Genomic DNA, 16306 nt, shown 5'->3' with positions numbered 1-16306 from the left:
CAGAGGTGGTATTCAGCAGGTTTTTTGAGTAGTCTGGAGAACCAGTAAATACCACCTCCGACTGGCCCCATCTATTCTGCCTCCCAAGTCCCAGCTGATTGGGAGGGAATGGGGATTTTGCAGTATCCTTTCCCTGCCATGCCCACCAAGCCTCACCCACAGAACCAGTAGTAAAAAAAGTTGAATCCCACTACTACTGATGATGGTGGTGGTAATTATTCAATCTCTCACTTCTGTCACTCTTTTATGGGGCTGTCAACTCCGATGTCCCTGCAAGTGTAATCAGCCATTCTGGCAGTTGCTCTGAGACAACTTTATGGTTAATCACGGAACCATAGAGTCCTCTAGAACTAACAGAACTGGCCTGCAAGTGTTGGCAGCTGCTCTGAGCCCTAGTTGGAGCATAGAGTCGTCAGAGCAACTGCCAGAATGGCTCCTAACATCTCAGGGTTTGAGCAGTGGTGTTAGCAACTTCACTATAAACATAATGGTGACAACGACAGTGGTAGGAGGGTAAGGGGGCAAGCAGCAAGAGGGAGGATCATGGAAAATCACAAGACAGACCTCTGAAGGCTATATTTGAATTGTGGGTAACCCCCAACAATGAATTACCATAACATGTGCTAACTCTGTAAACTGCTTAGAGAGGGTTGTAAAGCACTGTGAAGCAATATATAAGTCTAAGTGCTATAGTGCTATATTAATCCATGGTTAATCAGGGTTTAGAATTCACACAATTTTTCCATATTGTCAAGGTACATTGAACCACAGTATGTCTGCCAGCAGTATTAGTTTGACAGAAACAGCAATAATGTTTGTTATAAAATGCCTGAAAATGATGCCCTATTCAGTTTAGGCCTGTGCTGTCATCCCAAATAACTTCTGAAATGGAGCTGTGTTATGTTATCAAGAAGAATGAGATGGTGGGTGCTGTCTTTGCATCTTCCACAAACGAACCAATGGAGTGGCCTGCCTCCTTTGTCTCCAGTCCATCTCCTTGTGTCTATATTGCTGCTTGCACCAGTACATTTACTAATGAAATTAGGAAGTCCAGAGAAAAGATAAAAGGACAGAACTTGAAATATAGGAGTCAACAGCAAGAAATATGCAAGAGAGAGAGGGCAAATGGCTTTCCCTAAGCAGTGTTTTATTCCCAGGCAGGACTTTTGACACAGACAAGATTTCTTTTTTTCTATAGTCTGATTAGATGCGCAATCCTTGCTTATTGAAAACAGTGTTTTATTGTTGAAATCTTAGCATTATACTATGCTGACATCAATATCTAACCACAAACATCACGAAACAAAATTCATTTCCTCACGCTCTGCAGTTAAAAAGGCCACCTGGGAAAGGTAACATGTCGTTTGTAAAACATGTGCTTGATTTTCTACTAGAATCCACATTATAAAAGGAATAGAGATAATCAAGCATAGGATAAATGCAATAAGTAAAATTTTTAGTAAATGTTCACAAACTAAAATCCTCTAGAAAACGGATGGGCTTTCTGAGTAGAGATAAGTGAATGCAGCACTACTTTCCCAGTCCTCAGCCTACCCTTACACCAAAATTGGTTATATACAGCTAGCTCTCATTCTTTGTGTAGTCTACATTCTGGTCTGGGTTTAGGAGAAGAATGTTCTCATGCTTATAAATTATGTTTATCTTATTTTGGTGGATCTATCCTTTTTAGGTTTGAGAGACAGAATGCCACTGGGTGAAGGGAGCGTTAATGGCAATAATAACAAGTAAATAAATAGAATGTTGTGGGATATAGTATATCCCTTTCTCTTATTGTGACAGGTTGATAAACATGGTACTAATCATACAGCTTTTGACAACAAACTAAGCAAAAATGTGATTAGTTAAGCTATGATTCAGAGTCATCTAAACAATGTTGATTACATAAATGGTTTTTTTCAAATAGCAATAAGTATAAACTTACTGTATACACTTATCCTGCTTATCAAACAAATGCCTAGTTACAAATGAATCAGAAGTGTTGCTGTTATGATCCCATAACAGTTTTATCTACTACCTCCCCACCACCAATTAACACTGAATATATTTGCTGTTTCATATTTGAACATTTACATATCTAAACAGAACATATCACCTAAGTCTTAAGATGTACTGTACAATGACAATTTGTTAGCAATTTTTTCTCACCTATCTTATTTCCATTTAGTTTTAAAATTAATTAATTAATTAATTAAAATTAGAAAGAAAACACCAACTTCAAGCACACCTGCATTTCCAACAATTCGTCTGGGTGCCACATGGACTCCAGAGGTGTCAATAGGTAGGTTGCTGCAACCCAATACTTTGTTTGTTTTTGGTTTGTGGCTCTTTTGTAACTGATCACAGCCACCATGACTACCATTTTGTGAGAATGCCCAAAATTTCATATGAGTCTCGGCATCAAAAAGGTTGGAGAACCTTAACATTCCTTATAAGAGAATGTTATAACAAGCCTAAATCTGTTTTCCCAACTCTCTAATCATGATATGTTCTATTTTTCAATCATTACATTTCCTTCTACACATGTCCATCAATAATTTTATATTTGAACCTTCTGAGTCCTTTTAAAAATGAATTAATCTTTTTCTACAAGTTTCCACTTCCAAGTACTTAAATTTACCATTGTTCTATTTAACTGCAACATAATTCAAGCCAATCATAACTTCATATTCTTACTTTATGCTGTTTTGATCCAGAAAATGAGCAAATAGTCTGCAAAACTGTTTTCCATGATATTCCATTGTGAAGTATATAAAAGAGTCGGCTTGATGCATTCAGTAAAGTGGTTAACTTTTAAATGATAATTTTACTAAATGTTACAATTTAAAAATTGTACCAATTTTATACTAAAAAAATAAAGCAATAAAAAGAGAAAGTGCAAAAAAGAAAAGACAGTAAGAGAAAAAAGAAAAATATTTAAAGAACTGACTTCTCAGTTAAATGCAGTATAAATAATTTTTGTAACATAGCTTCTCTTAAAATGCAACAAAATATTTCTTTTTTCTGTAGCTCACCATATCTTATCTACAAACCCTTAAAGCTTGATCATTCAGTCCTGGTGAACAGAAGCCCATTAAGGCGGGGTGTCAAACTTGCGTCATCATGGTGGCATTACATGACGTATTAGGACTTTCCCCCCCTCCGTTAAACTGGGTGAGGTCGTGGCCAGCATGTGACACATCTGGCCTGTGAGCTGCGAATTTGACAGCCCTGCATTAAGGGTTAGTAGAGATAACAACATACCTATTTTAACTTTGATCAAATAAACTATTTCACTTTGAACAATCTTGATCCTTAATCCCCTCAAATAATGTCTTAGAACTGGATTTATTTTTATTTGTTTCTTTGTTTTTTCTCACAAAACTTCAAAACTTTAAAAAGTCTGCTTTGTAAATTCAATTTAGAAAAGTTATCTAAGTGATTCTTTTGGTTTATTATTTGACTATCCTTTTAATCTGTTTTCATTTGTATACCAAGTGTAGCCTGCCATTTTTAGATCACTTTCAGATCAATCTTAGCCGTGTGTTGTTAAACTTGTTCTTTTTCTATAACAACTTTTAAAAACAGCCTATCTATAATGCCAGACACTCTTAAAATTAACTTATGGATCACAAATATCCATCAGTACATGAAGTGTAAAAGTATTTTGCTCCATTCTGTATTAGTAAATCAAATTTAAATGTTCTTTTCCTTTAATCAAATCAAATCAAACCTTTATTGTCAATGCACAACATGTGTACAATTAAACTGAATGAGCTTTAATTGTAATTTCAGTTCCTTTTGGTTCCCTATAGTGTCCAATCTTCAAAGTCCCATTCTTACATTATTTTTTTTAAAGCATTCAAAACAGCATTTTCCTTTGACCAGAATTCTTATAATAAATTTGAAAATCTTATTTCAAATAATATTTGTAATCTTGGTCTCTTTTTAACTTTCCAAAATCAATGCTCTAATCATCCTTTTGCTGTTTATTAAAAACTCTTTTTTAAAGTCCTTGAATTTAAAACCTCTTTTGGCAAGGATTGAAGAAAACTCAACTATGCCCAATAAAATTTATCAGTTTTCAGAATACCTAAATACCATCTAATTCAGGTAATGTTAGCCAAAACAACTAAGACAGTTTTAAACAATCAGAATAGATGTTCAGTTAAGAATACAGGTTCATTCTGGGCAATTTATGAACAATATTACTAGTATATATCTGGTTTAAGGCTGAACAATAATAACAATAACTCGTTATCTAATTTAGGTTTGCTCATCCATTTGAGTTCTGTATTCAGATAAAGGATGATAAGATAGAGCTAAGATAAACCCACATTGATCTCTCTCCTTTCTCTCCAGAGATTGTTACTTATTTCTGCTGAAATCCAAAACATCTCATATTAGCCTTAAAATGGATACTATACTTTGCATGAAATACCTGATGTTTTTCTTCTGTGTTCTGGTGTTTGTAAGTATTATAGACTGTACTTCAATGTAAGCAATGCCCTACTGGATTAGACCCCAGCCTATCTGATCCAGCAATTTGTTTTCATAGATGCCAACCAACTAAAGAAGGAAGCCCCACTAATTTCCAAGCAGATAGTCACACTGCCATCAGTGCTAATAAACACTGATTCCCATGACTCCTATTAATTTGTCCAACCCGTTTTTTTAAGGCCTTTCAAACTGATAGCCAACATTGAATCGAATTCCAAAATGTGATTACACGTTGTGTAAAAAAAATATTTTTGCCCAATTCTTGCAAGATTCAGTTCAAAGGCTTATGTCTAGTTCTAGTATTTTAATAGGGGAAAATAGCTTATTCTTGTCCACTTTATCCATACCACGTGTAAATTTATGCTCAATCATATCCCCTTTTTGGCACTAAGGTGCATCATTTTGCATTTGCTCACATTGAATGATGTCTGCCATTTGTTATTTTTTGTCATGTTATTTTCTGATTTATGTGTAATTTTATATGCCTAGGAATGCCCTAAGTAAATTCTCAATTTTTTAAAATTCTCAATCTGTTCTGTAGATCAGCGTTGGTCTGCAGAAATTCACTTGGTGGTCTACCACAAACTCTATGAATTCACCAGCAATCTGCAGGAAGTTTGCATGGGACTAGCTAGCCTCTTTGACTAAAGAAAAACAGTAACCTTCTATACAATAGATAATTTCTGTTTTTTTTCTAAAGGAAAATAGCTAGATATGTTGAAAAACTGTTTACCTGGAGTGGGATCTAGAGTTAATATTCTTACAATATTGCCTTGTCCCGCTGAAATCCTTGCAGCTTTAAATTTCCAAAAGATTTTCCACAGAACGCTGATATGTGGGACTTGTAATGTCTGTTAAAGGTGTGCTTCAGTATCCAGATGGCAGCCTCATAGACCTCTCGTTAATCTTGACCAAAATTAGTATCCAACCACCCTTGCCTTATGAGCCAGTCTTCCCCTTGGAACTGGAGTTTTAAGGGAATACTATTTTCTCATCAGAATAAGTTAGCTAAGTTAAATACTACTTTTACATTGAATGGTTATTCTGTGTTTTTTTCTTTCAGATTGGGTCACTCTGCCTTATTATTGTGGCTATCTGGGCAATCTTTGATCCTAAAAGAATTCTGGATATCCATCCAAACTATTTCTTAAAAATAGCAGTTTCTATCATCCTACTTATGGGTCTACTGGTCGCATGGCTGAGCTATTTGGGCATTTATGCAACTGTTGCTGAAGATATACAGTGGTTGAAGACTGTAAGTGAAGGGAGTTCACTGGTATGAAGACTGAATATTGACACAAAGATACATTACAAGAGATTTCCAAGTTTGGAATTCATATCATGGTTTTGAAACCTTATGTGCAATGGCTAAGAATAATGCAGTCTGGTAGTTGTGAGAGCTGTGGTTTAGTCCTACATATTTCTGCTAGATGCAGCATAAATTATTACAAGAAAATGAATTTTAGGATTAAAGCATATCATCATTAATAGATCTCGCCTCATTAGGTTGATACATAACATCTAGTTCTAACATTTTGTATGGAAGCATTAGCATTAGATCCTCCCATGCTATGTAGCATATTGGACAGCAAAGTATCTCCAGCAGTTTTTGTCTTGAGCGAGTACTTCAGTGTCTTCCCATGTGATGCTGAGAGTTCTTAAATCTTCCATGAATGTTCTTCAATATGTATTTTGAGGCGTCCCCCTGGTCATTATGGGTTGGGGCCCATCTCTTTGCCATCTTGGGAATTTGATTGTTCTCCATGTGGAGAATACGAACTGCAAATTGTAATCTTTTGTCTATGTGTGGAAGACATGGGCCTAATTCTGCATGTTATTTTCACTTTATAGCTCGTCATACTGATCCTGGTGATCTCCATTGTGAAGCTTCTGATCATTATACTCCTTTATTTCTTTGCAGCAAAGGTAATAATGAGACAGGGATTAGACCACATGTCTGAAATGTCTCATCCTTGTTGCTTCCTTTGCTATCCTAAAACCCCCCAAACAGTTCTTTTATTGCTTTTAGTACTTTCTTCATACAAACATGAGCTTTTTCTAAGTAGACATATCTTTAAATCAATAGAATCACACTTGCTAGAGAAGATCATGGAGGAATAGATTGCTTATTGAATTTGTCATACACTGGCCTTGTGGCTGAATCTTGAGGGGAAAAATGCACCTTATTTGGATTTCTAATGTATAGCTGGTAAAAGAATATTTAGAAAATATGATTGCTGACATAAAACTTCACATGCTTTGACATCTCTACCATGTCTAGCATAAGCACTTGAAGCTTTGAACTTGGTAGCAAAATTAATTCTACACTTTTTTTCAGATCCGTGACAAATACCTTGTAAATCAGCTGACCCAGAAGTATGAGGGAGACGATGGCACTAATGTATACTCTAAAGCTTTAAATGGCTTCATGATCATGGTAATCAAGAATGAACAATAATTTTATCTTAAGGTCATAAGATTTTGTCCGTCATGTACATTAAGAGCAATTACAAAATGGTATATAACCACAATATGTAAAATTAGTGTACCACTTAAATATTCTATAAAAGTATTGAATCCAATAGCATTCAAAGAGGAATTAATATAAATGTTATATTATAATTATTATACATTTCTTTTATATGTATTTCAGAAAATGGACAGGTAGTGGCCATTTCCGTAATTAGATAAATTGAAATTTGTATACTATTTTGAAAGAGATGTAATCAAATTGATGCATGTTATTATTTAGTTGAACATTTTTGAGGAAATGGGAAAGATTATACAAGAGTTTTTCATATTTAATAAAACTGTAACTTTAAATCTATTTTTCCAAGGACATACAAAACAAGTTAAATCTTTTTTGTTGTTAGGTCTCAGGTGTAACATAACAAAATAATGACAAACTAAAGTCTTTCTTTGAATCCATGGTACTTGATGCTATAATATATAATAATGGCTTAAAAATTAACATAGCACAAAATAATCTTAAAGGATCCTTTAATTGATTCTTAAAACAGAAGGTTTTGCTCACATTTAGTCTTTATTTTTAAGTTATATCAACAAAAACTTGTAACAGATCACCTCTTATCTTCAATTAAGATAATATGGAGAACGCTTAAACTCCCAGGCCTCTGGTAGGGGAATAGAGATTGAATCGGACACATGCTACACATATGGTGGGGGGGGGGGTGTGTGCACGCGCGCACCAGGGGTGGGTTCCTGCCAGAAGAGGTTCCACAAATCTACAGTGTCATTTAGAACCGGTTCCAGCTCCCTCCCCCCGCCCGTCCACACATCATCAAGATGAAGAGCGAGAGGGGGCAGGGCTTGACGTCGCAACAACACAACATGCAATCTTGGGGCTCCAGGATTGCTGTCGATATCTCTGTTTCTGGATGGTCCTTTTGGACCTAAACTGTTCTGAAGGAACAGTGATAGAGAAGAGCATGTCTTCCTCATTTCAGGGGCATTGCAAAGCCCCTGATTGATCCAGGAGAAAGCTCTTTTTGCCAGCTACAAGAGAAGCAACCAAAATGGCCGCCAAAGGTTGGGACAAGCCCCTGAAAAAGAAGCAGTACAGGAGTGGTGTCGAAATGGTGAGAAAAATTTTTATTATTAGAGAAGGGAAAACCCAAAAGAATTGGAATTTAAAATAAAATTGAAGACAGAAAAAAACAAGCGGCAAATTAACTCTGGTCTAAGACGATTGTGTTATCGTTTCTACCTTAACTTCGTTTGTTTTCTATGGATGGACTCTTTACAAATGCCTCTTACTTTTAAATTGGACTGGTCTCTTTTTTTCCTTCTTCCTCTATACTTTCTCCATTTTTGGTATTCGTGGATTAAAAGCTGCTTCTTATAAGGCTGGGACGGAGCGTAATTTTTACACTTTTTCTTTTCTTTTCCTCTCTTGGACAGAGAGGCAGAAACAGATGGAAAAGAGGTAACACTGCCATCTAGTGGCTAGCGGCTTGGCAATATCAGATAAAGCTATAAGCTTTGTTTACTGAAAAGCTCAGTGGAAAACATTTTGTTGATACAGGTGTTCCTTTGAAGGAAAGAGAAAGCTTTGATTTGAAAAACTCCACTGAATTTGTTTGACCTAAAAAGTCTCGGATGTTTTGGCAGTGTTTATAACCTGGAAAATGGCACAACGTGAAGAAGAAAAGGCAATAACTTTGCAAAGAATTTTCTTAGAAATTCAAAAAGTTTGAATAATTACAAAGAGAATTGAGAAGAGACTTGAAATTATAGATCAAAATACAAAAAGTACGGGGACAGTGATGAAGTTTGAGGACAGAGCTGAAGAAATAACAGACATATGAAAGTGATAAGAAAATTGTTGACACTGACAGCAAACTGAGAGTGGAGGGAAATCACAGGTGTGAAATAAGGAAAGGCGAAATTGATGAACCGGATCTTCATTTTGGATGTCAGAAAATAGATGACTAAAGGAGATAAAATTTGGCAGAAATAATGAGAGCAATCTCGGCAATCTCGGCAAAAGCACTAATGATAACAAAAGTGAAGCTAATAAAAAGAGCAGACAAAGGGTTTCAAATTCTTATAATGAACAAGATGAACAAGAAGTTCTTAAGTATACAATACTGTAAGTGAGGATTTGGAGATGATGTTGAAAAACCTTTTTATAAAAGTTAAACAATTTTATATAGAATAGAATATAAAGATGTAATATCATTGGATGATTTCAGGATGATGTAATAAAATATCATAATATAAATTTACTTTAAATTTAATATGCTTTATGCTGAAAGGATGCAATAATAGCTAGGCTTAATGGATGTTTAATAATTATATCAATTTGTATACAAGTATATTAGATTGATGATACTAATAATGGGGAAAAATATGGAATTGAAAATTATTAGAGAATGTTATCAATGCTAAAATGATTGAATGAGTTAGAATAGGAGGAAGCATAATAACAATGTATACAAAGATATCTTGATTGCTAATATGTGAATTTTGATAAAATTCAAGTGAGAACTATGGAAAGGACACAGACAGACTTTGTAACCAATCAACAAAGTGTGTAATTGAAGAGGCTTTTATGTTATATGTGTTGTGTGTTTGTGTTTGTCTGAAAACAATATATATATATATATATATATATATATATATATATATATATATATATATATATATATATATATATATATATATATATATATATATATATATATATATATATATATATGAAGAGCAAGAAGAGGAATTTTGGGAGTTGAAGTGCACAAGTCTTAAAGCTGTCAAGTTTGAACACCCCTGGTTTTTTTTCTTTTTTTCTAAAGGGTTAAAGGTGCAAGGGTCTTGTAACTTGACAGCTTTAAGACTTGCGTGCTTCAAATGCCAGAGTTTCTGAGCCAACTTTTTGGTTGCTAAGCACCAAGCCACTCCCACCCGGTCACATGGCCAGCAAGCCACTCCCATCTGGTCACGTGGTCGGCAAGTCACTCCCACAAAGCAGGCCACACCTACAGAAGAGGCTCTAAAAATGTTTGAAACCCACCACTGGTGCGCGTGCACGTGTGCATGTGTGCATGCGTGCGCTTCTATATTTGCCTTGCTATGTAATATCCAGGAGCACCAAGCCGAGCAAACAAGCCTGAAGATGACAAATGAGACTTTGTCGAAACGTCGCCAAGACACATCCAATTTTACGCGGACAACCAAAGACCTACATACTAACACCCACGAAAACCTCAGAAAACACACACACACACACACACACACACACACACACACACACACACACACACACATATGTATATTCTCTTTTCAATTTAATTAAACTTTGATTATATATACATATAGGTAGCCCTCATTTAGTAAACATAGTTGGGACTAGCAGCTCTGCTGTTAAAGTTTTCACCCTCTTCTACCCTTTGGAATACTTACTTACAAAAAATTACCTTTTCTAAATACTTTCTCACCATTTATCATTACTACTGGACATTTTTATAAAATTATCAGAACATGACACTATTTACTGACATTTATTTATTGACCTAATGTCACTACTCTTGAATTCTTGTAAACATATCAGCAAAATAAAATAAATAATCCCAGGAATTGTAAAGAGAAATGATTGCAAAACTTTAGAAATTCAGAAAGCACAAAGAATAGGAAAGAAATTAACTTCAATAACTTTAGGGGGCTAAGATTTTATTTCTATACTTTTGTTCTTTTTTAGTTTCAGTGTTGTGGAATTTTAGGATCTGGAGATTTTAAAGATGCTGAACGTTTCAAAGAAAAACAGCCCCATGACTCCTGGCCACAAGCTTGCTGTACTCGAGCCAAGTCTCCTGAACCTGAGGAAATTCTGGATGTGAAGTTATGTCAGCAAGGAAAATTTGGATATATCAATAATTTAGTAAGGATGTTTGATCATCTGCATGCTGTATAATCACTGTAATCCTTAGACAAAGGGTTATAGAGAGTAGTTTACTGATAACTGTTAAAACCGGACCTTTATTGATATAACTGCTCTCCTGCTTTGGACTCTATATAATGTAAGTAATTAATGCTTGTATTTTTAAAATTCTCATATGCTTGTCTGCCAAAAGAGAATGTTGAATCTCTTAGAAAGTTTAACATCTTATTCATCAATACTGACACACACAAAAATTATTAAGAGAGCCTATTCTGTATAATGATTAAGATAAGAAGTTGGATTAGGACTGGCATAACCAAAGTTCTAGGTCACACCTTAGACACAGAAACAAGCTGGATGACCTTGGGCCAGTCACTTTTTCCCAACCCCAGGAAGAAAGCAATGACAAACCACCTCTGATATGTGTTACCACATACCATGGACTTGTCCATGTAATTGCCAGGATTTAGTCAAAATTAATGTAAACCCCCTCTCTCCCCAAAAGGTGTTTACGTTATCACTGGAATATCTTTTAAGATTTATTTTAGTTGTCCGTACCAGCTTTACAACTTAACAATTGCTTTTCAGCATATGTGGTTAAATTCAATTTGTAACTATTAGTATAGTCCAAATATGGTGCTTAAATTGGGTCCTACTTTTCTTTAAAAGGAATTATCTGGACATGCAGAGAGGATTAGAAACCATCTGCTCACCAGATATATAGTATAGTAAGCCCTTCCAGAATCAACATCTTGAGAGATATTCATGTTGTGCATTTGGGTTACCTTAGTTAATGCTGATGGAGACATTTGCATAATGATTCTTTTATTTATTACAGGGCTGCTCCAAAAAAATGGGATATTTCTTTGAATGGTACACATGGACTTTAGTGGGCTGCTGTTTAGGAATGTTAGCTGCTGAGGTAAGCAGGCATGAGTCTATTTGTGAAGTAAGCTTCATATTTTCCTTTGGCCCTCCCCCTTTATTACGTTGAATAATGTGGGTTATTTAATTTAATGTGTTGATTCTTTCCAGAAAATACAAACCAGGGCTAACATAAATTATAGCTTCGGGTGATCAGTATTTGATGTACTATATTGGTTTTTAATTTGTTTTATATACCTTGTGAAGATTCTCCCTAAAAGATGGGAGTATAAATTTATTAATTAAATAAGTTTTACTTTGGGGTTTCAATCATGGGCAAAGAAAATTACTTCTCTTGATATATCAAAATCTCCTAGGGGAATAAAGATGTAATAAAGCAACATATAGCTGACTCCACATAAAACAGTGGAGTCTTTGTAAATATCAAAAGAAACAATGGAATTACAAAAAAAATAACAGGGAGGGGAGCTAGTTTGTTCCTAAATATTCTGTTTTCTTGCTTCTTCTTTTTTTTATTAAACAGGCAAAATTGTCCTTCTGGAAAGAGGAAATTTGCTTCTTTAAGGATGTTATATTCTAGCTTAAACAAAACCCTGAGGCAGTTGGAGGTTGAACTAATATATCCATCTTGATATTTGTTTCAGATATTTGTTATGGCAACGGCATGGTACCTGCATCGCGTATTAAATGATTGATCTAGCTTGCTAATTCAGGAGAAAATTAAACATACAATACTGGGAAAATGTATTGGTATCTCATATTTTAGGTTTTTTTTTTTTTAAAAAAAGGATAGAAGCACTATCTTTCAGGTACTCCATAACTTGAAGGGCCCAGCTGGGGAATCATGGGTACATGGAACCTGCAGCCCTAGTAGAGCTGGGGGGGGGGGGGCTAGTTGGAAAACCTCTGTCATCTCAGATCCTGCTCCTAATTTTTTTTTAAGCTCAATGCTTCTTTGCCAGTGTGAGAAGAGCAATGCCTCTTGCCTTCTAAAGCCCCTTTCTCTAATACATGTTGGCTCATTGGAGTAAATTTTATGTGAGAGACTCATAGTAAGTTGTGTTCTAATCAAGTATTTCAGCTCACTTTAAATTCCATGATTTGGTATTTTAATATTTCTCATTTCAGATCATTACTGTAAATGTTTTATCTGCATTGCTGTTTTCAGATGCATACTAATACCATTTGTGTATTAATAACATTTCAGTGGGCATTCAACAGATGCTAAGTGTAAAAATGAAAAAAAATTGTGACAAGAATTCAGAAAACTACATGGACTGCTGGTTGGTGAAAGAAATGATACTCTTGGTACTTGAATGTTACCACAGTTCTGGCAGTCTATTTGGCCACAGTGCGTGGAATGGTATGAGTGTTAGACATATCTCAGACAACTAAAAATGATCAAACAGCAACTTTGTCAATTTAAATTGTTTAAGGGCAAGAGAGTGGAGGTCTATAGGTGGGTTCAAAAAATGTCAAGATGGTGATTGCAACTGTGATCAAAGCTGTACCCTTTTTTTACTTGTGTCATGGCCACTAGCTTAAGGTGACCAGATTTTCAGATTGGTAAAGAGGGACACCATTGACTGGGGGGGGGGGCGCTTGATTAAAAATTTTATATTTTGTCAAAAGGTCACAAAAGGCGATTACATGACCCCCAGGACACTGAAACCATCATAAATACAAATCTGTTGCCAAACATCAAAATTTTGATCACGTGACCATGAGGATACTGCAACGGCCGCTAAGTGTGAAAATGGTCGCTAAGTGTGAAAAATGGTCATCAGTCACTTTTTTTCATTGCCATTGTAACTTTGGTCACTAAATGAACTGTTTGAAAGTTAAGGCTAGCTTGCATTATAATGCCTTATGCTAGCTTACATTTTCAAGAGAGAGAAGCTAAAATGTTAGAATTGAAATAGAAATGAGTAGAGTAGAGTAAAGTAGAATAGAATAGTTTATTAGCCAAGTGTGATTGGACACACAAGGAATTTGTCTTTGGTAAATATGCTCTCAGTGTACATAAAGAAAAATAAAATAGTAGGATAGTGGGATCCTTGCTGCACCAAGCTCAGAAAGCAGGAGATCTCACCATCTCCCAAGCTGGGAGGAGGTGTGTGAGGTGAGGGATCCTAGGTGCACCAAGCTCTTTCTGAAAGAGGAGGTGTGTGAGGTGGGATCCTAGGTGCACCAAACTCTTTCTGAAAGAGGAGGTGTGTGAGGTGGGGGATCCTAGGTGCACCAAGCTCTTTCTGAAAGAGGAGGTGTGTGAGGTGAGATCCTAGGTGCACCAAGCTCTTTCTGAAAGAGGAGGTGTGTGAGGTGTGGGATCCTAGGTGCACCAAGCTCTTTCTGAAAGAGGAGGTGTGTGAGGAGGGGGATCCTAGGTGCACCAAGCTCTTTCTGAAAGAGGAGGTGTGTGAGGTGGGATCCTAGGTGCACCAAGCTCTTTCTGAAAGAGGAGGTGTGTGAGGTGGGATCCTAGGTGCACCAAGCTCTTTCTGAAAGAGGAGGTGTGTGAGGTGGGGGATCCTAGGTGCACCAAGCTCTTTCTAAAAGAGGAGGTGTGTGAGGTGGGATCCTAGGTGCACCAAGCTCTTTCTGAAAGAGGTGGTTTGTGAGGTGGGATCCTAGGCAAATGTCACACAAGGGCCCTTCAAAGACTAAACAATTTTTTTTACTGGTGGGGAATTAAAACTCCCCTTTTCCTCAATGGGAAATCATATTCAGACAAAGAAAATTATTAAAAATATCCTTTCCTTTCTGAAGCCTGGCTCTTTCTCTGCACCTATATTGGGAGGCGGGGAATAGGGGAAATGCAAGCAGCGAGGCCAGCCTGCACCCTTCTTGTCTCCCACCCACCCCCTTCCCAACGGGACAAGAAGATGGAGGGCTGGTCTTGCAAACGGGGATCAGCGCACTCACCGCCTCCCTTTCCCCTGGGAGGAGCTCTGCAGCGGGACAGACGAATGGAGGGGGAGATCGCCCCTTCCTCCTCCGAGTCCACAAACCCCGTCTTTCCTGGCCTGCACCCCTGCGCCCAGGCTCCTTTGGGTTTGGGGGTAATCCAAATGGGTGGAGCAGGGGATCCCCGGGGCGGAGGCCTCCCGGTGCAGCAACGGTCTTCCGCAGCTCCGGAGCGAACCTTCGCCTTCCCTGCCCAGGATTGCAAGGCTGGAGGCCTCGGCAGCAGCCACCCCCACTCCCAGCCGGCCAACCTTCGCCTGTACCATGACCGGCGGGACCCGTGCAGTTCCTCTCCTCCCCGGCGCCATCCTGTGGGCATAAGAGCGCTGGGTGCGAGTGCTGAATGGCCAGCCGGCCCGGAAGGCTGCCGGCAGGGCTCAGCCGCCATTCATCGAAACATGTTTCGCTGAATGGCAGCCGAGTTCTAAACTGCCGGCATGACTTTGAAGGGCTGGCTTGCTTTCCGCGCGAGCCGACGTGGAAGGCAAGCCAGCCCTTCAAAGTCATGCCGGCACTTTAGCGTGCCCCTCGGCCGCCATTCAGCGAAACATGTTTTGCTGAATGGCAGCCGAGTTCTAAACTGCAGGCATGACTTTGACAGGATGGCTTGCCTTCCGCGCGGGCCAACGTGGAAGGCAAGCCAGCACTTCAAAGTCATGCCGGTACTTTAGCGTGCTGGCAGGCAGGGCTGAAGCGAGCGAGCGAGCGTGCTCCGTCCCAGTGGGTGCATGAGCGGAGCACTTTTCCAGCGCTCCTGTGCCTGGAGAGCTCCGTCTGCATATGAGCCCGGGATCCGCCGCTTGCTCTCCCTTGCTCCGCCCCGCCACCCGCCTTTCCTATCTAGGGGCTTCTCCAGCAGAAGTAGCAGAGTCGCGTCAAGAGCCGCTCTGCCTTCCTCCGCGCTCTTCCCGCCCGGACGCCCAAAGCCTCCCAGCCCGCCCGGCCGGCCCGGGGTGAGTCTGCTGCAGTGCAGCGGGCGGCGATCCCACCACCATCTGCCCGCTCACTCGCCCCACCCGTCACTTACTCTGAGTTCGGAGAAGAAGCGGCGGCCCCAGGTGGCTCTTTTCACGGAGGCTTTCCCACAGCTTGTCTGGAAGTGGGGCTGGAAAGGTGAGCTCGCTCCCCCGCCCATCCGCCCGCTCACTCGCTACGCTACCTCGCCCATGCGAGCGGCAGCGGATGGGCGGGGGAGCGAGTCGAAGAAGGTGCCAAAATTAAGCGGGATCTTTTGGGAATGGCCCAGGACGCGGGAAAAATTATGAGAAGGCATGTCTGTCCCGCCAAATGCGGGACGTCTGGTCACCCTACACTAGCTTGATTTTTTTGAATCTTGGATTTCCCTGGAGTTATTCCCTGATTATATCAGTATTCAAACATGATAAATAAATAAATACACAAGGTGAAACTCAGGTATATCCTTTAAAAATAGAAAAGCAAAATACAATAATACAATGCAATACAATAGCAGAGTTGGAAGGGACCTTGGAGGTCTTCTAGTCCAACCCCCTGCCTAGGCAGGAAACCCTATACCGTTCCAGACAAATGGCTATCCAACAT

The 16306-nt window shown here is 38.5% G+C and overlaps 1 protein-coding gene across 3 annotated transcripts; it reads left to right on the top strand.

The window, feature by feature from the left end:
• Positions 1–411: 411 nt before the first annotated feature.
• On the top strand, positions 412–12539 carry LOC106543312 (tetraspanin-18-like). 3 transcript variants are annotated; one of them, XM_087720819.1, is made up of 9 exons: positions 412–561; positions 1306–1352; positions 4360–4468; positions 5561–5752; positions 6349–6423; positions 6836–6934; positions 10715–10894; positions 11733–11816; positions 12424–12539. In XM_087720819.1, exons 1-9 carry the CDS (start codon positions 544–546, stop codon positions 12472–12474), a joined length of 855 nt encoding a protein of 284 aa, XP_087576945.1. In that variant the 5' UTR covers positions 412–543; the 3' UTR covers positions 12475–12539. The 3 variants fall into 3 exon arrangements, with proteins under 3 accessions (XP_087576945.1, XP_087576947.1, XP_087576948.1); XM_087720821.1 differs by lacking the exon at positions 1306–1352 and having other exon boundaries at positions 412–586; XM_087720822.1 differs by lacking the exons at positions 412–561; positions 1306–1352 and adding an exon at positions 3039–3239.
• Positions 12540–16306: the final 3767 nt, after the last annotated feature.

Source organism: Thamnophis sirtalis, unplaced genomic scaffold (genome assembly GCF_051295495.1).
Source record: "Thamnophis sirtalis isolate CommonGarterSnake01/CBP01778 unplaced genomic scaffold, rThaSir2_p1.2 scaffold_7, whole genome shotgun sequence".
Lineage (NCBI taxonomy): Eukaryota > Metazoa > Chordata > Lepidosauria > Squamata > Natricidae > Thamnophis > Thamnophis sirtalis.
The sequence above is the reverse complement of the archived record's forward strand: the minus strand, read 5'-3'. Positions and strand labels throughout refer to the sequence as shown.

Bases quoted from the DNA above. Each gene is read 5' to 3' on its own strand.
- LOC106543312 (XM_087720819.1), top strand. The intron at 5,753-6,348 runs GTAAGTGAAGGG...TTCACTTTATAG, and splicing joins ATATACAGTGGTTGAAGACT to CTCGTCATACTGATCCTGGT. The intron at 6,424-6,835 runs GTAATAATGAGA...ACTTTTTTTCAG, and splicing joins TTTATTTCTTTGCAGCAAAG to ATCCGTGACAAATACCTTGT.